General features: G+C 46.8%; 1 protein-coding gene and 1 non-coding gene across 2 annotated transcripts in view; one reads left to right on the forward strand and one right to left on the reverse strand.

Moving 5' to 3' along the window:
- LOC139387566 (retinal-specific phospholipid-transporting ATPase ABCA4-like) overlaps nucleotides 1-26,901 on the reverse strand; it is a 151,176-nt gene that overhangs the window by 31,939 nt on the left and 92,336 nt on the right. The window contains exons 18-33 of the mRNA XM_071133892.1: nucleotides 24,836-25,040; nucleotides 21,611-21,703; nucleotides 19,643-19,831; nucleotides 17,960-18,137; nucleotides 17,341-17,472; nucleotides 15,848-15,987; nucleotides 15,069-15,206; nucleotides 13,411-13,592; nucleotides 7,868-7,973; nucleotides 7,510-7,715; nucleotides 4,725-4,782; nucleotides 3,033-3,101; nucleotides 2,581-2,750; nucleotides 1,714-1,838; nucleotides 1,005-1,103; nucleotides 684-873 (exon numbers count right to left, since the gene is read on the reverse strand). Of these exons, the coding sequence (XP_070989993.1) occupies nucleotides 684-873; nucleotides 1,005-1,103; nucleotides 1,714-1,838; nucleotides 2,581-2,750; nucleotides 3,033-3,101; nucleotides 4,725-4,782; nucleotides 7,510-7,715; nucleotides 7,868-7,973; nucleotides 13,411-13,592; nucleotides 15,069-15,206; nucleotides 15,848-15,987; nucleotides 17,341-17,472; nucleotides 17,960-18,137; nucleotides 19,643-19,831; nucleotides 21,611-21,703; nucleotides 24,836-25,040 (2,280 nt within the window). The remainder of the gene's footprint in view (nucleotides 1-683; nucleotides 874-1,004; nucleotides 1,104-1,713; nucleotides 1,839-2,580; nucleotides 2,751-3,032; nucleotides 3,102-4,724; nucleotides 4,783-7,509; nucleotides 7,716-7,867; nucleotides 7,974-13,410; nucleotides 13,593-15,068; nucleotides 15,207-15,847; nucleotides 15,988-17,340; nucleotides 17,473-17,959; nucleotides 18,138-19,642; nucleotides 19,832-21,610; nucleotides 21,704-24,835; nucleotides 25,041-26,901) is intronic.
- Nucleotides 8,742-8,817, forward strand: trnaa-ugc (transfer RNA alanine (anticodon UGC)). The gene has a single exon. It is a non-coding gene; the product is annotated as a tRNA-Ala (tRNA).

Below are 26,901 nucleotides of genomic sequence, written 5' to 3' on the forward strand. Positions count from 1 at the left end.
ACTGGAGGAGTGGTTAGGACTGGCTAAGGGTACTGGAGGAGTGGTTAGGACTGGCTAGGGGTACTGGAGAACAGGTTACAGGAGGACAGGTTACTAAAGGACAGGTTACTGAGGACAAGTTACTGGAGGACAGGTTCCTGAGGACAGGTTACTGGAGGACAGGTTACAGGAGGACAGGTTACAGGAGAACTGGTTAGTAAAGGACAGGTTACTGAGGACAGGTTACAGAGGACAGGTTACTGGAGGACAGGTTACTGAGGACAGGTTACTGGAGGACAGGTTACTAAAGGGCAGGTTACAGGAGGACAGGTTACAAGAGGACAGGTTACAGGGAGACAGTTTACTAAAGGACAGGTTACTGGAGGACAGGTTACTAAAGGACAGGTTACTAAAGGACAGGTTGCTAAAGGACAGGTTGCTAAAGGACAGGTTGCTGGAGGACGGGTTGCTGGAGGACAGGTTACTAAAGGACAGGTCACTGGAGGACAGGTTACTAAAGGACAGGTTACAGGAGGACAGGTTACTAAAGGACAGGTTACTGAGGACAGGTTACTAAAGGACAGGTTACTGGAGGACAGGTTACTGGAGGATAGGTTACTGGAGGACAGGTTACTGGAGGACAGGTTACTGCTGTAACATATAAGAAACATCCAGTAGACACAGAGAACAGTCTGTATACTGACCTGCATAGGGGGCAGCCCCCCAGCTCCGATTGGACAGATGGGTAACATAGTCAGCTTCTTATTGGTGCTGCACTGGCAGGAAGGGGAGGGGTTTAGCGGGTGCCACTCAGGGCTCTGCAGGATGTTATTGGCTATTGAAGAAACCGCAGGTGTCTCCCAGGCCAATGTCTCGTTCTCACAGGGCAGGTTTCTGTATGCACAAAGCACACACACACACAATACATTATCAGAGAACTTGGTGATTTATAGTTAGTAGAGTAGAGGGAGATTTCAGAATATTAGTCAAAACACAGTCTTCAACCTAGAGCGGGTGGTACTCACTGTAGAGGGCTTCCTGCCATACAGCGAGTGCCAAGGCCAGGGGGGTTCAGCAACACCTTGGTGAAATGTCTCATCTGGTAGTTTTCCAGTCGCTCGTTACTGAGAAACGGAGGAAGAAAGAGAAGAAGAACAGGTTGAAGAACAGGGTCATGACCTCCTGGTTAGGTACCTAATATAATGTGATGAGAACAGGAAGAACAGGGTCATGACCTACTGGTTAGATACCTAATATAATGTGATGAGAACAGGAAGAACAGGGTCATGATCTACTGGTTAGGTACCTAATATAATGTGATGAGAACAGGAAGACCAGGGTCATGACCTCCTGGTTAGATACCTAATATAATGTGATGGGAACAGGAAGAACAGGGTCATGACCTACTGGTTAGGTACCTAATATAATGTGATGAGAACAGGAAGAACAGGGTCATGACCTACTGGTTGGATACCTAATATAATGTGATGAGAACAGGAAGAACAGGGCCATGACCTCCTGGTTAGATACCTAATATAATGTGATGAGAACCGGAAGAACAGGGTCATGACCTCCTGGTTAGATACCTAATATAATGTGATGAGAACAGGAAGAACAGGGTCATGACCTCCTGGTTAGATACCTAATATAATATGATGAGAACCGGAAGAACAGGGTCATGACCTCCTGGTTAGAGTTGCCTGTATATCATTCTCCAAACTGCGAAAGACTAACCTGAAGAACGTTAGCTGCTTTCCATACATCCAGGGAGTGAGGATGAGGGGGGGGTACTCTCCAAACGGAGGCACGATCATGGTGAAGATCAGGGCTATCAGGACGAAGCTAGCAGGCAGCACGATCTGGGGACACGAAACCATTCACACTATTACTCAAAGGGATACCATCCCAGTTTTACTCTGACCCTATGTGACCTGGTCTGGTATAATATTCTAACTCTGAATCCCAAACCATCCCCTAGCCCCTAGCCCCTAGACCCTAGCCCCTGACCAGCAGGGCCAGGAAGTGCTTTATGACCAGAATACCTTCCCATCTATATTTTATCCATCCCTCCCACTGTCCCTCCCATCTCCCCTTCCTCCCACCACCCATTCCACCCTCCCTCCCTCCCTCCCTCCCACCACCCATCCCACCCTCCATCCATCTCTCCCTCCCTCCAACCACCCCCTCCAACCACCCATCACACCCTCCCACCATCCCTCCATCCCACCCTCCATCCTTCCCTCCTTCCCTCCACCCCAACATCCCTCCCTCCACCCCAACATCCCTCCATCCCACCCTCCCTCCATCCCACCCTCCACCCTCCATCCTTCCCTCCTTCCCTCCACCCCAACATCCCTCCCTCCACCCCAACATCCCTCCCTCCCTCCATCCATCCCACCCCCCCACCCTCCCACCACCCATCCCACCCTCCATCCATCTCTCCCTCCCTCCAACCACCCCTCTCCAACCACCCATCACACCCTCCCACCCTCCCACCATCCCACCATCCCTCCATCCCAACATCCCTCCACCCCGACATCCCTCCCTCCACCCCAACATCCCTCCCTCCCTCCCTCCCTCCCTCCAGCCATCCATCCAAACCTGTGCGAGGAAGTCTTTGTATGATCTGGTAGCATGGTGAAACCTCTTGACCAGCAGAGCCAGAAACTGCTTCATGACCAGATTAGCTCCTTTGACCTGACTCGACCCTTTCCCAGCGCTGTCGTCGACATGGTTACCCCCACCGTTGGCCTGCTTCAGACAGTTAGCCTCTGTGTAAAGTAGGAGAAGACAGTCATTAGGAAGTGGATATATTTGACCGGCAGGTACAAAGGTTAAGGTTTAGGCATAGGGTTCCTCAAACTGTGTTAGCTTGCTGAGCTAAAGCATTAGCTTAGGATTTCAGGAAAGATAGTCTCGCTTGGTCTGACTTACATGCTTAGCCAAAGAGATACTTTGAGTCTTGCCTTGCCAGACTAAAGGCACCAACCATTTAAATGTCTCTAGGCAAGCGCCTGGTGTGAAAACAGGCCGGCTTAGTGGCGGATTCTAACCTTCAGGTTCACCCTCCTCCACACCAACTTTACTGCAGCTTTTGGTTCTCTTCAGCAACATCCACTGTTCTATGGTAGGGTGGTCCACAGTTCACAGCACAAGACAACACAACACAAGACATCAAAACGCCTCACAACACAACACCATGACACTTCACAACAACAACGTCATCGTCGACAACAACAACACAACAGAAACTATTTAAAAGAGGAACATTCATAAGTTGGAAAAAGAAGGTAGGAAGTAAATTGGAGAGGAGTAGACTGTAGGGACAGTGAGTGTGGTCAATTGGAGAGGGGTAGACTGTAGGGACAGTGAGTGTGGTAAATTGGAGAGGGGTAGACTGTAGGGACAGTGAGTGTGGTAAATTGGAGAGGAGTAGACTGTAGGGACAGTGAGAGTGGTAAATTGGAGAGGGGTAGACTGTAGGGACAGTGAGTGTGGTAAATTGGAGAGGGGTAGACTGTAGGGACAGTGAGTGTGGTAAATTGGAGAGGAGTAGACTGTAGGGACAGTGAGTGGTGTAAATTAGAGAGGAGTAGACTGTAGGGACAGTGAGTGTGGTAAATTGGAGAGGAGTAGACTGTAGGGACAGTGAGTGTGGTAAATTGGAGAGGAGTAGACTGTAGGGACAGTGAGTGTGGTAAATTGGAGAGGAGTAGACTGTAGGGACAGTGAGTGTGGTCAATTGGAGAGGAGTAGACTGTAGGGACAGTGAGTGTGGTCAATTGGAGAGGAGTAGACTGTAGGGACAGTGAGTGTGGTCAATTGGAGAGGAGTAGACTGTAGGGACAGTGAGTGTGGTAAATTGGAGAGGAGTAGACTGTAGGGACAGTGAGTGTGGTAAATTAGAGAGGAGTAGACTGTAGGGACAGTGAGTGTGGTAAATTGGAGAGGAGTAGACTGTAGGGACAGTGAGTGTGGTCAATTGGAGATGAGTAGACTGTAGGGACAGTGAGAGTGGTAAATTGGAGAGGAGTAGACAGTAGGGGCAGTGAGAGTGGTAAATTGGAGAGGAGTAGACTGTAGGGACAGTGAGTGTGGTCAATTGGAGAGGAGTAGACTGTAGGGACAGTGAGTGTGGTCAATTGGAGAGGAGTAGACTGTAGGGACAGTGAGAGTGGTAAATTGGAGAGGAGTAGACAGTAGGGGCAGTGAGAGTGGTAAATTGGAGAGGAGTAGACTGTAGGGACAGTGAGTGTGGTCAATTGGAGAGGAGTAGACTGTAGGGACAGTGAGTGTGGTAAATTGGAGAGGAGTAGACTGTAGGGACAGTGAGTGTGGTCAATTGGAGAGGAGTAGACTGTAGGGACAGTGAGAGTGGTAAATTGGAGAGGAGTAGACAGTAGGGGCAGTGAGAGTGGTAAATTGGAGAGGAGTAGACTGTAGGGACAGTGAGTGTGGTCAATTGGAGAGGAGTAGACTGTAGGGACAGTGAGTGTGGTAAATTAGAGAGGAGTAGACTGTAGGGACAGTGAGTGGTGTAAATTAGAGAGGAGTAGACTGTAGGGACAGTGAGTGTGGTAAATTGGAGAGGAGTAGACAGTAGGGGCAGTGAGAGTGGTAAATTGGAGAGGAGTAGACTGTAGGGACAGTGAGTGTGGTCAATTGGAGAGGAGTAGACTGTAGGGACAGTGAGTGTGGTCAATTGGAGAGGAGTAGGCTGTAGGGACAGTGAGTGTGGCATTTACCTGGAGTTTTGGCATTGGCTGCTGCTTCTTCCCCATCTGCTGTCACCTTCAGAAAGATCTGGAAGGAAGAAACATCAGCTATTCATTTGGACCCATTGTTCAAATAGAATACAGGCCACCTACTCTTGTACCCCTGACCATGTGTACCAAATTTCACCATGATCCCGAGTAGGGTTGTGGCGGTCCAGAAATTTAGTCAGCCGGTGGGTCGGTCTCACGGTAATTTACCGTTAATTAACATAAAGACATTTAGCATCGCCTGGCTTTCCCACACAGCCTACAAGCCACTGATGCAGACCTACAGATCTACAAAAGTCTAATAAATCCATGTAATATATTCTACACCTTCACAATAAATACATGATGTATTTTAGACAGGTCTAAAGAAACATGATATGAAGAAAATGTAGTCTATTTCAGAAGAACAGAATAGCATCCTCTGAGTCAATCCTTCTGTTAGGTCCTGATCTGGCTGTGCCATATGGCTTTGTTCTACACTAGTTCATTGAGCAGACAAGATTTGCTGAGAATTCTGTGGCATTATTTTATAGTATGAAGAATACAATTGAACAAAGCTGAATAAAATATAGACATTTTCTCCAAACGATTTGAAGGAGTGCACACACTCCTAGATGCTTAATATACAGTTATTAATGTAACTTTAGTTGTTCTATAAACGTTGGGCTGTTTGTTTAGATGTTTAATACATTGTACGGCTGCATGATGAGACTAATGATGACTTGAAAAAAGTCACGGTATAAGCTCTGCTTTGTATTTTTTGCGCAGGATGTACTGTCACTGTCTTCAAACTCCCTCATAGATGAGCCAAGGCGCAGCATGTAGTTCCACATCTTTAATAGGAGTGAAACCTTCACAGAAACCGACCGTGGCGCACACAAACACTCACAGAAAATAAATAATTACCCAACAATCACAGGTGGGGTAAAAAGGGCTGCCTAAGTATGATTCCCAATCAGAGACAACGATAGGCCTCTGATTGGGAACCATACCCGGGCCAACAAAGAAACAGACAAACTAGAATGTCCACCCAAATCACACCCCGACCTAACCACATAGAGAAATATAAAGGCTCTCTAAGGTCAGGACGTGACATGTACACACTACATCAGTCTCTCATTCATAAGTTGACAAGCACTTGATAATGCCTCATGTTTCACTGCGGCCATCCCCTTTGTGTGGCCGTAATGCAAACAAACAAAAAAAATCCATGCCTTTTGCAGCCTGGAGTGCCGAGTTGTGCCCTTCTCCCTGAGCACTCAGCAATCCGAAGCGGCTCTCACTCACATGGCTCTCCATAAAGTGATCGGGTCTTTCTGACAGGCCACAAATGAAGACAGACACATTGAGGACGCAACTACGCACGTCCCAGCTCCCCTACCACCTTCCCCTCCTCCCCAGTCCTACCTCCCCCTACCCCCAGTCTCACTTCCCCTACCACATTCCCCTCCTTCCCAGTCCTACCTCCCCCTACCCCCAGTCTAACCTCCCCTACCACATTCCCCTCCTCCCCAGTCCTACCTCCCCCTACCCCCAGTCTCATCTCCCCTACCACATTCCCCTCCTCCCCAGTCCTACCTCCCCCTACCCCCAGTCTCACCTCCCCTACCACATTCCCCTCCTCCCCAGTCCTATCTCCCCCTACCCCCAGTCTCACCTCCCTTACCACATTCCCCTCCTCCCCAGTCCTACCTCCCCCTACCCCCAGTCTCACCTCGCCTACCACATTCCCCTCCTTCCCAGTCCTATCTCCCCCTACCCCCAGTCTCACCTCCCTTACCACATTCCCCTCCTCCCCAGTCCTACCTCCCCCTACCCCCAGTCTCACCTCCCCTACCACATTCCCCTCCTTCCCAGTCCTACCTCCCCCTACCCCCAGTCTCACCTCCCCTACCACATTCCCCTCCTCCCCAGTCCTATCTCCCCCTACCCCCAGTCTCACCTCCCCTACCACATTCCCCTCATCCCCAGTCCTATCTCCCCCTACCCCCAGTCTCACCTCCCTTACCACATTCCCCTCCTCCCCAGTCCTATCTCCCCCTATCCCCAGTCTCACCTCCCCTACCACATTCCCCTCCTCCCCAGTCCTACCTCCCCCTACACCCAGTCTCACCTCCCCTACCACATTCCCTTCCTTCCCAGTCCTACTTCCCCCTACCCCCAGTCTCACCTCCCCTACCACATTCCCCTCCTCCCCAGTCCTATCTCCCCCTACCCCCAGTCTCACCTCCCCTACCACATTCCCCTCATCCCCAGTCCTATCTCCCCCTACCCCCAGTCTCACCTCCCCTACCACATTCCCTTCCTTCCCAGTCCTATCTCCCCCTACCCCCAGTCTCACCTCCCTTACCACATTCCCCTCCTCCCCAGTCCTGCCTCCCCCTACCCCCAGTCTCACCTCCCCTACCACATTCCCCTACCCCCAGTCTCACCTCCCTTACCACATTCCCCTCCTCCCCAGTCCTATCTCCCCCTATCCCCAGTCTCACCTCCCCTACCACATTCCCCTCCTCCCCAGTCCTACCTCCCCCTACCCCCAGTCTCACCTCCCCTACCACATTTCCCTCCTCCCCAGTCCTATCTCCCCCTACCCCCAGTCTCATCTCCCCTACCACATTCCCCTCCTCCCCAGTCCTATCTCCCCCTACCCCCAGTCTCACCTCCCCTACCACATTCCCCTCCTTCCCAGTCCTACCTCCCCCTATCCCCAGTCTCACCTCCCCTACCACATTCCCCTCCTCCCCAGTCCCCCTACCCCCATTCTCACCTCCTCCAGTGAGGTGTCAGAGATGCCGAAGCTGCTGAGGCCCATGTCTCCCAGTGTTTCCTCTAGTTCTCTGAAGAGGGAGGCGTAGGCCCGGTGCTTGAAACCCTTGTTGGGCAGCAGGAAGGTCAGCTCCTGGCCGATGGCCTCGATCAGCTTGGCTTCTGGGACGTGGTGATGGATCAGCGTGGTGATGTTGTCCACGTCACCTGGGAGAAGATAAAGGTTTTGTACATAGATAGATTGTTTGATTGATGTATTGATGATGAGGGAGGATGGACATGGGCTGAATATTACAGAACTAGTGGTTGATTAGAGTATCTAGACACACACACACACACGATCACACACACTTCCCCACCATCCAGAGCTCTCTCCAGCTGCTGGGACTGGCCCTGGGATTCCTCTTTCATCTTGGTGCAGGTGGAACAGGTACAGGAACACTCTGAGGCACAGTCACACTCATTCTGATAGACAGAGAGAAAGAGAGAAGCACAGAGAAAGAGGGAAAGAGCGAGAGAGAGGGAGAGAGAGAGAGAGAGAGAAGCACAGAGAGAGAGAGAGAGAGAGAGAGAGAGAGAAGCACAGAGAGAGAGAGAGAGAGAGAGAGGGAGAGAGAGAGAGAGAAGCACAGAGAAAGAGAGAGAGAGACAGAGAGAGAGAGAGAGAGAGAAGCACAGAGAGAGAGAGAGAGGGAGAGAGGGAGAGAGAGAGAGAGAGAGAGAGAGAGACAGAGAGAGAGAAGCACAGAGAAAGAGGGAAAGAGCGAGAGAAAGAGAAAGAGAGAGAGGGAGAAGAAACAACAACATGTTTAAAACACTTTAAAATTTGACCCGTTTCAAGAAACTAGGTGTATGTTGCACGTCCGTATTTCACAGGAGAGGTTTTGTTTATAAAAAAATGCAGAAATGCATTCTGGAACATCTGAACTATCATGTGCCCTAATAACAAAAACTTGTATGTCGTCTGTAAATACGAATGAAATGGTTAAATAACCAGCCTAGTTGGTTTAACGAACAAATACAGGAACCTTCCCGTTAGCCATGATTGGCTGAGATAATGAGTGGGCTGGACATGCCGAGAGATGAGTTCGGATTGGTCTGCCATGTAGCTTGCTTCTGTCTATCACATGCTGCTAAGTACGTGTGAATAATCATGTCGATCGCGGCTTTTTTTGAAAGATATGAAGACCTGAAAAAGTTTAGATATTGCTCTCGTCATTGCTGCCCTGAAGTGGTCCCGTGAGGCTCAGTTGGTAGAGCATGGTGCTTGCAACGGCAGGGTTGTGGGTTCGATTCCCACTGGGGACCAGTACGAGAATGTATGCACTCACTACTGTAAGTCGCTCTGGACAAGAACGTCTGCTAAATGGCCAAAATATATATATATTTAATACTGCTATTGGGAAAAAATTCCACTGGAGGATGATCGTGCCATGCTGACTCTGAAAATGAATCAGACGATGAGGAAATCCCTGATTTTGGTAAGAACATTTTAATTGAACCAGACTTCGTAGAGTCTTCAGATGACAATGGTGGGGAAGAAACGGTGTCTTTTGTCACGGAAGAAGTTGACCGAGTTTTGAAATCAGTGGAATGCCCGGTCAAAGCAGAGAGATGATTTCCAAATGTGGAAAAAGTAGAAAGACTGTTGGATAAAACACCTGTCTCCGGATTACATCTTCAAACGAAGGGCAACCATGGCATCCGTGACAGAGAAGAAGAAAGATCTTAAACAAAATGGAAACGACACAGGACGTCTTATTTAATGAAAGGGGTTGCAGTCTGCCGTGGAATGTTCATCCATGTGTACAGGTAAGAGTCTAGCTACATTTTCAGATATTATATGTTTCTAATTTTGTCAGAAAGTTGTTTTCATTTCAAGTTAAGTCCTACTTTTAGCTAGCTATCTAACGTTAGCTGGCTGGCTCGCTAGCTAACGTTACGTGTACGATCTGTGTATAGCTAATGTTAGCTGGCTGGCTCGCTAGCTAACGTTACGTGTACGATCTGTGTGTAGCTAACGTTAGCTGGCTGGCTCGCTAGCTAACGTTACGTGTACGATCTGTGTATAGCTAACATTAGCTGGCTGGCTCGCTAGCTAACATTACGTGTACGATCTGTGTATAGCTAATGTTAGCTGGCTGGCTCGCTAGCTAACGTTACGTGTACGATCTGTGTATAGCTAATGTTAGCTGGCTGGCTCGCTAGCTAACGTTACGTGTACGATCTGTGTATAGCTAACGTTAGCTGGCTGGCTCGCTAGCTAACGTTACGTGTACGATCTGTGTATAGCTAACGTTAGCTGGCTGGCTCGCTAGCTAACATTACGTGTACGATCTGTGTATAGCTAATGTTAGCTGGCTGGCTCGCTAGCTAACGTTACGTGTACGATCTGTGTATAGCTAATGTTAGCTGGCTGGCTCGCTAGCTAATGTTACGTGTACGATCTGTGTATAGCTAACATTAGCTGGCTGGCTCGCTAGCTAACGTTACGTGTACGATCTGTGTATAGCTAATGTTAGCTGGCTGGCTCGCTAGCTAACGTTACGTGTACGATCTGTGTGTAGCTAACGTTAGCTGGCTGGCTCGCTAGCTAACGTTACGTGTACGATCTGTGTATAGCTAACATTAGCTGGCTGGCTCGCTAGCTAACGTTACGTGTACGATCTGTGTATAGCTAACGTTAGCTGGCTGGCTCGCTAGCTAACGTTACGTGTACGATCTGTGTATAGCTAATGTTAGCTGGCTGGCTCGCTAGCTAACGTTACGTGTACGATCTGTGTATAGCTAACGTTAGCTGGCTGGCTCGCTAGCTAACATTACGTGTACGATCTGTGTATAGCTAATGTTAGCTGGCTGGCTCGCTAGCTAACGTTACGTGTACGATCTGTGTATAGCTAATGTTAGCTGGCTGGCTCGCTAGCTAACGTTACGTGTACGATCTGTGTATAGCTAACGTTAGCTGGCTGGCTCGCTAGCTAACGTTACGTGTACGATCTGTGTATAGCTAACGTTAGCTGGCTGGCTCGCTAGCTAATGTTACGTGTACGATCTGTGTATAGCTAACGTTAGCTGGCTGGCTCGCTAGCTAACGTTACGTGTACGATCTGTGTATAGCTAACGTTAGCTGGCTGGCTCGCTAGCTAACGTTACGTGTACGATCTGTGTATAGCTAATGTTAGCTGGCTGGCTCGCTAGCTAACGTTACGTGTACGATCTGTGTATAGTTAATGTTAGCTGGCTGGCTCGCTAGCTAACGTTACGTGTACGATCTGTGTATAGCTAATGTTAGCTGGCTGGCTCGCTAGCTAACGTTACGTGTACGATCTGTGTATAGCTAATGTTAGCTGGCTGGCTGGCTCGCTAGCTAACGTTACGTGTACGATCTGTGTATAGCTAATGTTAGCTGGCTGGCTCGCTAGCTAACGTTACGTGTACGATCTGTGTATAGCTAATGTTAGCTGGCTGGCTCGCTAGCTAACGTTACGTGTACGATCTGTGTATAGCTAATGTTAGCTGGCTGGCTCGCTAGCTAATGTTACGTGTACGATCTGTGTATAGCTAATGTTAGCTGGCTGGCTCGCTAGCTAACGTTACGTGAATAATCTGTGTAGGAGCTCGAGAAAGGTATACCTGAACATTCAAGGGCCATTTTCTCAAAAGTGGGGTTACAAGTTTATCAACTTTCAAAGTAGAATTACTTTCCCTTTTTTCCTCAACTGTAGTGTATGATATACCATTTTCAAGCTTTGAGTCTCTACCTTTATCCAATGTAAAAAATAAAAATAAAATAAAATGTTGTTACAAAGGACTGAATCCAGGTGGTGGTCACAAATACATTTGCACATAGAGATTTTCAGATCCACAGTCACACTCATTCCGACAGAGAGAAGGACAACATAATTGTAACTCTCTACCAGGTCCTTTACACAGAGACAATCTACCAGGTCCTTTACACAGAGCTACTCTACCAGGTCCTTTACACAGAGCTACTCTACCAGGTCCTTTACAGTCTTTATTACAGAGACCCTCTACCATGTCCTTTACACAGAGCTACTCTACCAGGTCCTTTACACAGAGCTACTCTACCAGGTCCTTTACACAAAGCTACTCTACCAGGTCCTTTACAATCTTTATTACAGAGACCCTCTACCAGGTACTTTACATACACAGAGCTACTCTACCAGGTCCTTTACACAGAGCTACTCTACCAGGTCCTTTACACAAAGCTACTCTACCAGGTCCTTTACAATCTTTATTACAGAGACCCTCTACCAGGTACTTTACATACACAGAGCTACTCTACCAGGTCCTTTACACAGACACTCGCTACCAGGTCCTTTACACAGAGCTACTCTACCAGGTCCTTTACACAGAGCTACTCTACCAGGTCCTTTACACAGAGCTACTCTACCAGGTCCTTTACAAAGATCTACTCTACCAGGTCCTTTACACAGAGACACTCTACCAGGTCATTTACACACAGCTACTCTACCAGGTCCTTTACACAGAGCTACTTTACCAGGTCCTTTACACAGAGCTACTCTACCAGGTCCTTTACACAGAGCTACTCTACCAGGTCCTTTACACAGAGCTACTCTACCTGGTCCTTTACACAGAGACCCTCTACCAGGTCCTTTACACAGAGCTACTCTTCCAGGTCCTTTACAATCTTTATTACAGAGACACTCTACCAGGTCCTTTACCCAGAGACACTCTACCAGGTCCTTTACACAGAGCTACTCTATCAGGTCCTTTACACAGAGCTACTCTACCAGGTCCTTTACACAGATACACTCTACCAGGTCCTTTACACAGAGCTACTCTACCAGGTCCTTTACACAGAGCTACTCTACTAGGTCCTTTACACACAGCTACTCTACCAGGTCCTTTACACAGAGCTACTCTACCAGGTCCTTTACACAGAGCTACTCTACTAGGTCCTTTACACTCTTTAACACAGAGGCACTCAGAGGCATATAGTTATTCAGAGAGGAGAATGACAACATAAGCATCGTTCACCTTAGCCAATTATCTGGCACTTCATACTTTTAATACTATTCTAGTGTATCTCCTGTTGAATACTATTCTAGTGTATCTCCTGTTGAATACTATTCTAGTGTATCTCCTGTTGAATACTACTCTAGTATATCTCCTCCTGTTGAATACTATTCTAGTGTATCTCCTGTTGAATACTATTCTAGTGTATCTCCTGTTGAATACTATTCTAGTGTATCACCATCTCCTGTTGAATACTACTCTAGTGTATCTCCTGTTGAATACTACTCTAGTATATCTCCTCCTGTTGAATACTATTCTAGTGTATCTCCTGTTGAATACTATTCTAGTGTATCTCCTGTTGAATACTATTCTAGTGTATCTCCTGTTGAATACTATTCTAGTGTATCTCCTGTTGAATACTATTCTAGTGTATCTCCTGTTGAATACTATTCTAGTGTATCTCCTGTTGAATACTATTCTAGTGTATCTCCTGTTGAATACTATTCTAGTGTATCTCCTGTTGAATACTATTCTAGTGTATCTCCTGTTGAATACTACTCTAGTGTATCTCCTCCTGTTGAATACTATTCTAGTGTATCTCCTGTTGAATACTATTCTAGTGTACCTCCTGTTGAATACTATTCTAGTGTATCTCCTGTTGAATACTATTCTAGTGTATCTCCTGTTGAATACTATTCTAGTGTATCTCCTGTTGAATACTATTCTAGTGTACCTCCTGTTGAATACTATTCTAGTGTATCTCCTGTTGAATACTATTCTAGTGTACCTCCTGTTGAATACTATTCTAGTGTATCTCCTGTTGAATACTACTCTAGTGTATCTCCTGTTGAATACTATTCTAGTATATCTCCTCCTGTTGAATACTATTCTAGTGTATCACCTCTTTTTTCCTCACGTCCTTCATGCGTCGGACCAGGGTGAGGTAGAATCCCACCCCGAAGCAGTTCTTGAGGAAGAGGGGGGAGCCACAGCAATGGAGCTGGCCCTTAGAGATGATGGCGACACGGTCACTCAACAGGTCAGCCTCGTCCATGTGGTGAGTGGACAGGATCACTGTACGGCCTGGGGTTAGAGGTTAGAGGTCAGAGGTCAGGACTAGGAGCTAGGTCACTCAACAGGTCAGCCTCGTCCATGTGGTGAGTGGACAGGATCACTGTACGGCCTGGGGTTAGAGGTTAGAGGTCAGAGGTCAGAGGTCAGGACTAGGAGCTAGGTCACTCAACAGGTCAGCCTCGTCCATGTGGTGAGTGGACAGGATCACTGTACGGCCTGGGGTTAGAGGTCAGAGGTCAGAGGTCAGGACTAGGAGCTAGGTCACTCAACAGGTCTGCCTAGTCCATGTGGTGAGTGGACATGATCACTGTACGGCCTGGGGTTAGAGGTCAGAGGTCAGGACTAGGAGCTAGGTCACTCAACAGGTCAGCCTCGTCCATGTGGTGAGTGGACAGGATCACTGTACGGCCTGGGGTTAGAGGTCAGAGGTCAGAGGTCAGGACTAGGAGCAAGGTCACTCAACAGGTCAGCCTCATCCATGTGGTGAGTGGACAGGATCACTGTACGGCCTGGGGTTAGAGGTTAGAGGTCAGAGGTCAGGACTAGGAGCTAGGTCACTCAACAGGTCAGCCTCGTCCATGTGGTGAGTGGACAGGATCACTGTACGGCCTGGGGTCAGAGGTCAGAGGTCAGGACTAGGAGCTAGGTCACTCAACAGGTCAGCCTCGTCCATGTGGTGAGTGGACAGGATCACTGTACGGCCTGGGGTTAGAGGTCAGAGGTCAGAGGTCAGGACTAGGAGCAAGGTCACTCAACAGGTCAGCCTCGTCCATGTGGTGAGTGGACAGGATCACTGTACGGCCTGGGGTTAGAGGTTAGAGGTCAGAGGTCAGGACTAGGAGCTAGGTCACTCAACAGGTCAGCCTCGTCCATGTGGTGAGTGGACAGGATCACTGTACGGCCTGGGGTTAGAGGTCAGAGGTCAGGACTAGGAGCTAGGTCACTCAACAGGTCTGCCTCGTCCATGTGGTGAGTGGACAGGATCACTGTACGGCCTGGGGTTAGAGGTCAGAGGTCAGGACTAGGAGCTAGGTCACTCAACAGGTCAGCCTCGTCCATGTGGTGAGTGGACAGGATCACTGTACGGCCTGAGGTTAGAGGTCAGAGGTCAGGACAAGGAGCTAGGTCACTCAACAGGTCAGCCTCGTCCATGTGGTGAGTGGACAGGATCACTGTACGGCCTGGGGTTAGAGGTCAGAGGTCAGGACAAGGAGCTAGGTCACTCAACAGGTCAGCCTCGTCCATGTGGTGAGTGGACAGGATCACTGTACGGCCTGGGGTTAGAGGTCAGAGGTCAGGACAAGGAGCTAGGTCACTCAACAGGTCAGCCTCGTCCATGTGGTGAGTGGACAGGATCACTGTACGGCCTGGGGTTTCTGAGTATCTGCCTGTTTCTCTCTTCAGCCTGGCACTGAATTACTCCTAGAGAAGTGCTGAAACACGGTTTCCCAGGTCTAAACCAGGTGTAGTGGCTAGGGGTGGTACCTGTGCGGTATTTGAGTAGCAGGTCCCAGATGGACCGTCTGGAGTAAGGGTCGACCCCCGACGTGGGCTCATCCAGGATCACAATCTTTGACCCCCCAACAAATGCCATGGCAACAGACAGCTTCCTCTGCATACCCCCTGCACAGAGTGAGAACAGACGTCATTTCAGGGGAAACACAATAAACGATGTAGGGTAAAACACTACAAAATCTGAGACGTTGCTAGGGCCTGGCTAATTTATTTGCAGCAGCAAAGGTTCGACCAAGGAAAAAAGGAAGACCTCGAAGCAGTATCTGCTCACAAGTGTGTTTCTTGCCTTAGGTCTCCATGAGAACCTGGCTGACCCCCCCTGAGAGGTGCTCTGACTCGTTGTCTCCCCCCTGAGAGGTCCTGTGACTCGTTGTCTCCCCCCTGAGAGGTCCTGTGACTCGTTGTCTCCCCCCTGAGAGGTCCTGTGACTCGTTGTCTCCTCCCTGAGAGGTCCTGTGACTCGTTGTCTCCCCCCTGAGAGGTCCTGTGACTCGTTGTCTCCCCCCTGAGAGGTCCTGTGACTCGTTGTCTCCCCCCTGAGAGGTCCTGTGACTCGTTGTCTCCCCCCTGAGAGGTCCTGTGACTCGTTGTCTCCCCCCTGAGGGGTCCTGTGCCTCGTTGTCTCCCCCCTGAGAGGTCCTGTGCCTCGTTGTCTCCTTCCTGAGAGGTCCTGTGCCTCGTCGTCTCCCCCCCTGAAAAGTTCCATTGTCTTTCTTATGAGGCAAGCCCACACACCCAGCCTGACCCACCTGAGAGGTTCTGTGCCTCCTCGTCTCTCTTATGAGGCAGGCCCAGGTCCTCCAGCATGACCTTGACCGCCTGTTGAGCCTCAGCCTGAGAGGTTCCCTTCAGCATGGAGTAGAACAGGATGTGTTCTTCCACCGTCAGACTGGACAGAGAGGAGGGAGAGAGGTTGTCAGTCACTACAGCAGACACGTGAACAAATGTCTGAACTGTTAATTGTAGGAAACAAACGTTCATCAATCTGCTATTTCATCAATCTGTTATGTCATCAATCTGCTATGTCATCAATCTGGTATGTCGTCTATCTGTTATGTCATCAATCTGCTATGTCATCAATCTGCTATGTCATCAATCTGCTATGTCATCAATCTGCTATGTCATCAATCTGCTATGTCATCAATCTGTTATGTCATCAATCTGCTATGTCATCAATCTATTATGTCATCAACATGCCAGTCCTATGATTGAACTGACTACTCAATATTCTAGAAAAGTGCCAGTTGGTATATGGAGGACTCTGTTTGGAGAGGACATTGTACTGAAACACAGCCGAGCAGGAGGAGGAAGAGGAGGAGGAGGAGGACTCACTATTTGAAGAGGACATTGTACTGAAACACAGCCGAGCAGGAGGAGGAGGAGGAAGAGGAGGAGGACTCACTGTTTGAAGAGGACATTGTACTGAAACACAGCCGAGCAGGAGGAGTAGGAAGAGGAGGAGGAGGAGGAGGAGGGGGAGGAAGAAGAGGACTCAATGTTTGAAGAGGACATTGTACTGAAACACAGCCGAGCATGAGAAGGAGGAAGATGAGGAGGAGGAGGAAGAGGAGGACTAAGTGTTTGGAGAGGACATTGTACTGGGACACATAGCCGAGCAGGAGGGGGGGGAGGAGGACTCACTGTTTGAAGAGGACATTGTACTGAAACACATAGCCGAGGAGGAGGAGGATGAAGAGGATGAGGAGGAGGAGGAGGACTCACTGTTTGAAGAGGACATTGTACTGGGACACATAGCCAAGGAGGGGGAGGAGGAGGAGGAGGAGGAAGATGAGGAGGAGGAAGATGAGGAGGAGGAGGGAGAGGAGGAGGAGGAGCAGGAGGAGCAGGAGGAGGGAGAGGAGGAGGAGGGAGAGGAGGAGGACTCACTGTTTGAAGAGGATATTGTACTGAAACACATAGCCGAGCAGGAGGAGGAGGATGAGGAGGATGAGGGGGAGGAGGAGGGAGAGGAGGAGGCCTCACTGTTTGAAGAGGACATTTTACTGGGACACATAGCCGAGGAGGAGGAGGAGGACGAGCAGGAAGAGGAGGAGGAGGACTCACTGTTTTGAAGAGGATATTGTACTGGGACTTATAGCCATGGAGGTGAGAGGGGGAGGAAGAGGAGGAGGAAGAGGAGGAAGACTCACTGTTTGAAGAGGATATTGTACTGGGGACACATGCCCATGGAGGTGAGAGGGGGAGGAAGAGGAAGGGGAGGAGGAAGAGGAGGAGGACTCACTGTTTGAAGAGGATATTGTACTGGGGACACATGCCCATGGATGTGCGGATACTGTCCATGTCAGTCCTGATGTCTCTCCCATTGATAAAGGCTGTCCCAGATGTAGGAGGGAACAGACCAGTCAGGATAGACCTGGAGAGAGACGCACGCACGCACGCACGCACACACACACACACACACACACACACACACACACACACACACACGCACACACACACGCACACGCACACGCACACGCACACGCACACGCACACGCACACGCACACACACACACACACACCCCCATGCGATTAAGAGGAGCATGATGTCATGTCATGAGCCCTATAAAGTCATCTCGGCACCCAAATCGGACACAATGACCAGCCACTCTGTCACTATCACTATCAACCTTCTTTATTCCTCACAGACCTGTTCTCTGGATAACTCGATCGCTAATAGCTGTATTCAAACATTTAGGCTCATTCAATATTTTATAGTTGATATCCTACACCACAAAATTAGGACAATAAAGTTAGTGCTCTGCAGAGTAGGTAGAGGTTTTTTTGGGGGGTAGCCTGGACTTCCTGTGGACTACAGCACTAAACAGATCTGGGGAGACCAGGCTAGGTACAATACATACATAGTGGTGGTTTTCCCAGCTCCGTTGTGTCCTAGGAACGATGTGATCTGGCCCTCGTAGAAGGCGATGCTGAGGTGATCCACGGCCGGACGGGATCCCCCAGGAAACACCTTGACCAAGTCCTGAATCTCTACCCCCACGGTCAGCCCTGCTGGCTCCGGCTCAAAGAACAACTGACCTGTAGTAAAAATGGAGGAAGACACCCAAAATGGAGGAAGACACCCAAAATGGAGGAAGACACCCAAAATGGAGGAAGACACCCAAAATGGAGGAAGACAAAATGGAGGAAGACACCCAAAATGGAGGAAGACACCCAAAATGGAGGAAGACACCCAAAATGGAGGAAGACACCCAAAATGGAGGAAGACACCCATAGTGGAGGAAGACACCCAAAATGGAGGAAGACACCTAAAATGGAGGAAGACACCTAAAATGGAGGAAGACACCCAAAATGGAGGAAGACACCCATAATGGAGGAAGACACCCATAGTGGAGGAAGACACCCAAAATGGAGGAAGACACCTAAAATGGAGGAAGACACCTAAAATGGAGGAAGACACCCAAAATGGAGGAAGACACCCAAAATGGAGGAAGACACCCAAAATGGAGGAAGACACCTAAAAGGGAGGAAGACACCCATAATGGAGGAAGACACCTAAAATGGAGGAAGACACCCAAAATGGAGGAAGACACCTAAAATGGAGGAAGACACCCAAAATGGAGGAAGACACCCAAAAGGGAGGAAGACACCCAAAAGGGAGGAAGACACCCAAAATGGAGGAAGACACCCAAAAGGGAGGAAGACACCCAAAATGGAGAAAGACACCTAAAATGGAGGAAGACACCTAAAAGGGAGGAAGACACCTAAAAGGGAGGAAGACACCTAAAATGGAGGAAGACACCTAAAAGGGAGGAAGACACCTAAAAGGGAGGAAGACACCTAAAAGGGAGGAAGACACCTAAAAGGGAGGAAGACACCTAAAAGGGAGGAAGACACCTAAAAGGGAGGAAGACACCCAAAAGGGAGGAAGACACCCAAAAGGGAGGAAGACACCTAAAATGGAGGAAGACACCCAAAAAGGGAGGAAGACACCTAAAATGGAGGAAGACACCCATAATGGAGGAAGACACCTAACATTTACAATGGTTTAGATCTGGCTCATATCTACAAGGCTACCACTTATCAGTTGGCCCATTGACTAATTGTAATTAGGGGGTCAGGTCTGGTTGCTATAGCTAAACCAGATCGGTGGCATGAAATGGCCAGGCGTACTGGTTATGGCTACATACCCCAAGCCAGAGATGGGTCATAAGTAAAGTGGCATGGAGGATGATAAATGATTTTCTAACATACATTTGATTGACTGGTCAGACAATCACCTGAGCCATCGGAATCATCTGTTGTTAGTGAGTGATCATGTACCCTATTTAGCCAATTACAGACTAGCTACGTGAGGCCTCTCTAGCCAATCACACAGTAGCTACGTGAGGCCTCTCTAGCCAATCACATCGTAGCTACCTGAGCCCTGTCTAGCCAATCACATCGTAGCTACCTGAGCCCTGTCTAGCCAATCACATCGTAGCTACCTGAGGCATCTCTAGCCAATCACATCGTAGCTATCTGAGTCCTGTCTAGCCAATCAGGGTACATGAGTCCTGTCTAGCCAATCCCACAGCCCCTACCTGTCAGGTCCTCTTCCTGCTCCTCCTTGTTCTGTTCTTCTTCCTGTCGTTTCAGCAGCTCCTCCCTCTCTCTCTCCATCCTCTCTCTCTTGTCCTGGTGTTTGCAGGGTTTCTTTACCCCCACGCCATTACACCTCCTAGGTGAACACATACTGTCTACGTCCTTGTCCACGTCGGGCTTCTCTGGATCTGCAGGGAGAGACAGATACACAGTCACTCTACAACGTTTCACCACTGTGAGAGAAACTCATGGGACAGAAGACCTATTACAAAGGCAGGTCATATCACTCCTTCAATCAAAGTTCAACCAGTATGTTCATATGTATGCCTGTATATACTGTCTATATATGATTCTAATATTCATATACTGTCTATATATGATTATAATATTCATATACGGTCTATATGTGATTATAATATTCATAAACTGTCTATATCTGATTATAATATTAATATACTGTCTATATATGGTTATAATATTCATATACTGTCTATATATGATTATAATATTCATATACGGTCTATATGTGATTATAATATTCATAAACTGTCCATATATGATTATAATATTAATATACTGTCTATATATGGTTATAATATTCATATACTGTCTATATATGATTATAATATTCATATACTGTCTACATATGATTATAATATTCATATACTGTCTATATATGATTCTATAGTTCATATACTGTCTATATATGATTCTATAGTTCATATACTGTCTATATATGATTCTATAGTTCACTGTCAATATATGATATTAATATGCATATACTGTATTCATATACTGTCTATATATGATTATATTGTTCACTGTCAATATATGATTATAATATTCATATACTGTCTATATATGATTATAATATTCATATCCTGTTAATATATGATTATTATTTTCATATACTGTCTATATATGATTATATTGTTCACATACTGTCTATATATGATTATAATATTCATATATTCATATATGCCAGCAGCATACCACCCTGCATCCCACTGCTGGCTTGCTTCTGAAGCTAAACAGGGTTGGTCCTGGATGGGAGACCAGATGCTGCTGGGAGTGGTGTTGGAGGGCCAGTAGGAGACACTCTTTCCTCTGGTCTAAAAAAATATACCAATGCCCCAGGGCAGTGATTGGGGACACTGCACTGTGTAGGGTGCCGTCTTTCGGATGGGACGTTAAACGGGTGTCCTGACTCTCTGAGGTCATTAAAGATCACATGGCACTTATCGTAAGAGTAGGGGTGTTAACCCCGGTGTCCTGACTCTCTGAGGTCATTAAAGATCCCATGGCACTTATCGTAAGAGTAGGGGTGTTAACCCCGGTGTCCTGGCTAAATTCCCAATCTGGCCCTCAAACCATCACGGTCACCTAATAAACCCCAGTTTACAATTGGCTCATTCATCCCCCTCCTCTCCCCTGTAACTATTCCCCAGGTCGTTGCTGCAAATGAGAACGTGTTCTCAGTCAACTTACCTGGTAAAATAACTGATAAATAAAAAAAATAACATTAATATACTGTCAATATATGATTATAATATTCATATACTGCCTATATATGATAATACAGAGACCAGACTTCTCTTATAGTGGACAGAGACCTGACTAAAGACACTTATAGTGGACAGAGACCAGACTAAAGACACTTATAGAGACAGAGACCAGACTAAAGACACTTATAGAGACAGAGACCAGACTAAAGACACTTATTGAGACAGAGACCAGACTAAAGACACTTATAGAGACAGTCACCCTGCCTGAAGACACTAATAGTGGACAGAGACCAGACTAAAGACACTTATAGTGGACAGAGACCAGACTAAAGACACTTATAGTGGACAGAGACCAGACTAAAGATACTTATTGAGACAGAGACCAGACTAAAGACACTTATAGTGGACAGAGACCAGACTAAAGACACTTATAGAGACAGAGACCTGACTAAAGACACTAACCTGAGTCTGGAATGTTGGAGAGGGCGGGTTCAGACCTTTGCCAATAGGAGGGCTGGAATGGGAAGTAGAATGGTCGTCCAATACCATACTGTCCTGGAGAGAGGAGGGAGGGGTTTATTATACAGTACTGTATCCATTTTAGTAAACAACGACAGCGTGATGCCGCTTGCAGGTGTCATGGAGTCCGAGTCTCCTTAGGCTAACCCTGACCACTGCACCAATAAGGGTTAACTATGGCTCCAATAAGGGTTAACTATGGCTCCAATAAGGGTTAACTACGGCTCCAATAAGGGTTAACTATGGCTCCAATAAGGGTTAACTACAGCTCCAATAAGGGTTAACTACGGCTCCAATAAGGGTTAACTACGGCTCCAATAAGGGTTAACTACGGCTCCAATAAGGGTTAACTAAGGCTCCAATAAGGGTTAACTACGGCTCCGATAAGGGTTAACTACGGCTCCGATAAGGGTTAACTACGGCTCCGATAAGGGTTAACTACGGCTCCGATAAGGGTTAACTACGGCTCCGATAAGGGTTAACTACGGCTCCGATAAGGGTTAACTACGGCTCCGATAAGGGTTAACTACGGCTCCAATAAGGGTTAACTACGGCTCCAATAATATTCAAAGAAGAGTGACTAGCTAAGTTATAAAATAGGATTTTACAGTGTTAGGCTTTCACAAGGCGATTCAGACAAACTGATGCTAATTTTGGTGCGGATAGAAAGGAGTCTTTAGTGAATTCAGGCGAATTACAGGTGTTTAACTTGCTTGTAATGACTTCAACGCTGTATTTACTATCATCCTTAAACGTCTTATCTTCCAAAATACATAGAGTTATCTGAATTTACAGCATTTCCTTGACTCAGACGATAAAAATATATAAATAATATAATATAAAAATAAAAGTCGCCCAATTAGCGGAGGGGATGGGGGGGGGCAACTTTTCGTCGTGCACGTGTGGAGGGAAAACCTGTTGCGCTGCGGTGCTCAAGTTCAGAATGTCTGTCAGTCAAAACCCGTACCGAGCTGTGAAGCGCGGAGCCTGAGCTCTGACGTCATGTATTGCATGTTTACAGTACAGCACATGAGGTTGGTGGCACCTTGCTTGGGGAGGACGGGTTCGTGGTAATAGCTGGAGCGGAATAGGTGGAATGGTATCAAATAAATCAAACACGTGTGATTGATGACATTCCACGAACTCCGTTGGGGCGGCAGGGTAGCCTAGCGGTTAGAGTGTTGGACTAGCAACCCGAAGGTTGCAAGTTCAAACCCCCGAGCTGGCATGGTACATACAGTGCCTTGCGAAAGTATTTCGGCCCCCTTGAACTTTGCGACCTTTTGCCACATTTCAGGCTTCAAACATAAAGATATAAAACTGTATTTTTTTGTGAAGAATCAACAACAAGTGGGACACAATCATGAAGTGGAACGACATTTATTGGATATTTCAAACTTTTTTAACAAATCAAAAACTGAAAAATTGGGCGTGCAAAATTATTCAGGCGTGCAAAAGGCGTGCAAAATTATTTAAGTTAATACTTTGTAGCGCCACCTTTTGCTGCGATTACAGCTGTAAGTCGCTTGGGGTATGTCTCTATCAGTTTTGCACATCGAGAGACTGACATTTTTTCCCATTCCTCCTTGCAAAACAGCTCGAGCTCAGTGAGGTTGGATGGAGAGCATTTGTGAACAGCAGTTTTCAGTTCTATCCACAGATTCTCGATTGGATTCAGGTCTGGACTTTGACCTGGCCATTCTAACACCTGGATATGTTTATTTTTGAACCATTCCATTGTAGATTTTGCTTTATGTTTTGGATCATTGTCTTGTTGGAAGACAAATCTCTGTCCCAGTCTCAGGTCTTTTGCAGACTCCATCAGGTTTTCTTCCAGAATGGTCCTGTATTTGGCTCCATCCATCTTCCCATCAATTTTAACCATCTTCCCTGTCCCCGCTGAAGAAAAGCAGGCCCAAACCATGATGCTGCCACCACCATGTTTGACAGTGGGGATGGTGTGTTCAGGGTGATGAGCTGTGTTGCTTTTACGCCAAACACAACGTTTTGCATTGTTGCTAAAAAGTTCACTTTTGGTTTCATCTGACCAGAGCACCTTCTTCCACATGTTTGGTGTGTCTCCCAGGTGGCTTGTGGCAAACTTTAAACTACACTTTTTATGGATGTCTTTAAGAAATTGCTTTCTTCTTGCCACTCTTCCATAAAGGCCAGATTTGTGCAATATACGACTGATTGTTGTCCTATGGACAGAGTCTCCCACCTCAGCTGTAGATCTCTGCAGTTCATCCAGAGTGATCATGGGCCTCTTGGCTGCATCTCTGATCAGTCTTCTCCTTGTATGAGCTGAAAGTTTAGAGGGACGGCCAGGTCTTGGTAGATTTGCAGTGGTCTGATACTCCTTCCATTTCAATATTATCGCTTGCACAGTTCTCCTTGGGATGTTTAAAGCTTGGGAAATCTTTTTGTATCCAAATCCGGCTTTAAACTTCTTCACAACAGTATCTCGGACCTGCCTGATGTGTTCCTTGTTCTTCATGATGCTCTCTGCGCTTTTAACGGACCTCTGAGACTATCACAGTGCAGGTGCATTTATACGGAGACTTGATTACACACAGGTGGATTGTATTTATCATCATTAGTCATTTAGGTCAACATTGGATCATTCAGAGATCCTCACTGAACTTCTGGAGAGAGTTTGCTGCACTGAAAGTAAAGGGGCTGAATAATTTTGCATGCCCAATTTTTCAGTTTTTGATTTGTTAAAAAAGTTTGAAATATCCAATAAATGTCGTTCCACTTCATGATTGTGTCCCACTTGTTGTTGATTCTTCACAAAAAAATACAGTTTTATATCTTTATGTTTGAAGCCTGAAATGTGGCAAAAGGTCGCAAAGTTCAAGGGGGCCGAATACTTTTGCAAGGCACTGTATCTGTTGTTCTGCCCCTGAACAGGCAGTTAACCCACTGTTCCCAGGCCGTCATTGAAAATAAGAATGTGTTCTTAACTGAGTTGCCTAGTTAAATAATTAAGGTTCCAGACATTATTATGAGCCCTCAGTAGCCTCCACTGCTTTCCAATTTAGGTGCTTTATCAGTGATCAAATCTGCTATTTTAAATCCATATACGGGTACATTTTATGGGTGGCTTACTCTACAAACACACAGAAACACACAACCCCCAAAACACAACCCCGCACTCCCTCTAACCTGGGAAGACGTTGTCAAGGTACCATGCCAGGAAGCCATAGAGCACGGCGTCAAACATCATCATGCCTATGGAGGTGAAGAAGGAGTAGGCATCGCCCTCTAGTGGACTGGTGCCGATGTTGTCCCACTGCAGACCCAGGCCCTGCTCCTCATAACGAGACAGGTACTCCGTCCCAAAACCAAACGCTACTGGGGACAGCAGACTCTGAGGGAAAACACACAGGTACAGGCAGAAAATCACTCTATTGATCTATGTGTGAGGGTTGAGGGGATGTTATGTTATATACTAGACTGAGGGGATGTTATGTTATATACTAGACTGAGGGTTGAGGGGGTGTTATGTTATATACTAGACTGAGGGTTGAGGGGGTGTTATGTTATATACTAGACTGAGGGTTGAGGGGGTGTTATGTTATATACTAGACTGAGGGGATGTTATGTTATATACTAGACTGAGGGTTGAGGGGATGTTATGTTATATACCAGACTGAGGGGATGTTATGTTATATACTAGACTGAGGGTTGAGGGGGTGTTATGTTATATACTAGACTGAGGGGATGTTATGTTATATACTAGACTGAGGGTTGAGGGGGTGTTATGTTATATACTAGACTGAGGGGATGTTATGTTATATACTAGACTGAGGGTTGAGGGGATGTTATGTTATATACCAGACTGAGGGGATGTTATGTTATATACTAGACTGAGGGTTGAGGGGGTGTTATGTTATTTACTAGACTGAGGGGATGTTATGTTATATACCAGACTGAGGGTTGAGGGGATGTTATGTTATATACTAGACTGAGGGTTGAGGGGATGTTATGTTATATACTAGACTGAGGGGATGTTATGTTATATACCAGACTGAGGGGATGTTATGTTATATACCAGACTGAGGGGATGTTATATACCAGACTGAGGGGATATTATGATATATACTAGACTGAGGGGATGTTATATACCAGACTGAGGGGATATTATGATAAATACTAGACTGAGGGGATGTTATGTTATATACCAGACTGAGGGTTGAGGGGATGTTATGTTATATACCAGACTGAGGGTTGAGGGGATGTTATGTTATATACTAGACTGAGGGGATGTTATGTTATATACTAGACTGAGGGGATGTTATGCTATATACCAGACTGAAGGGATATTATGATATATACTAGACTGAGGGGATGTTATATTTATATACCAGACTGAGGGGATATTATGATATATACTAGACTGAGGGGATGTTATATTTATATACCAGACTGAGGGTTGAGGGGATGTTATGTTATATACCAGACTGAGGGTTGAGGGGATGTTATGTTATATACTAGACTGAGGGGATGTTATGTTATATACTAGACTGAGGGTTGAGGGGGTGTTATGTTATATACTAGACTGAGGGGATGTTATGTTATATACTAGACTGAGGGTTGAGGGGGTGTTATGTTATTTACTAGACTGAGGGGATGTTATGTTATATACCAGACTGAGGGTTGAGGGGATGTTATGTTATATACTAGACTGAGGGTTGAGGGGATGTTATATACTAGACTGAGGGGATGTTATGTTATATACCAGACTGAGGGGATGTTATGTTATATACCAGACTGAGGGGATGTTATGTTATATACCAGACTGAGGGGATGTTATGCTATATACCAGACTGAGGGGATGTTATGTTATATACCAGACTGAGGGGATGTTCTGTTATATACCAGACTGAGGGGATGTTATATACCAGACTGAGGGGATATTATGATATATACTAGACTGAGGGGATGTTATATACCAGACTGAGGGGATATTATGATATATACTAGACTGAGGGGATGTTATGTTATATACCAGACTGAGGGGATGTTATGTTATATACCAGACTGAGGGGATGTTATGTTATATACCAGACTGAGGGGATGTTATATACCAGACTGAGGGGATGTTATATACCAGACTGAGGGGATATTATGATATATACTAGACTGAGGGGATGTTATATACCAGACTGAGGGGATATTATGATATATACTAGACTGAGGGGATGTTATGTTATATACCAGACTGGGGG

The sequence above is a fragment of the Oncorhynchus clarkii genome, chromosome 28 (genome assembly GCF_045791955.1).
Source record: "Oncorhynchus clarkii lewisi isolate Uvic-CL-2024 chromosome 28, UVic_Ocla_1.0, whole genome shotgun sequence".
NCBI classification, from domain to species: Eukaryota; Metazoa; Chordata; class Actinopteri; order Salmoniformes; family Salmonidae; genus Oncorhynchus; species Oncorhynchus clarkii.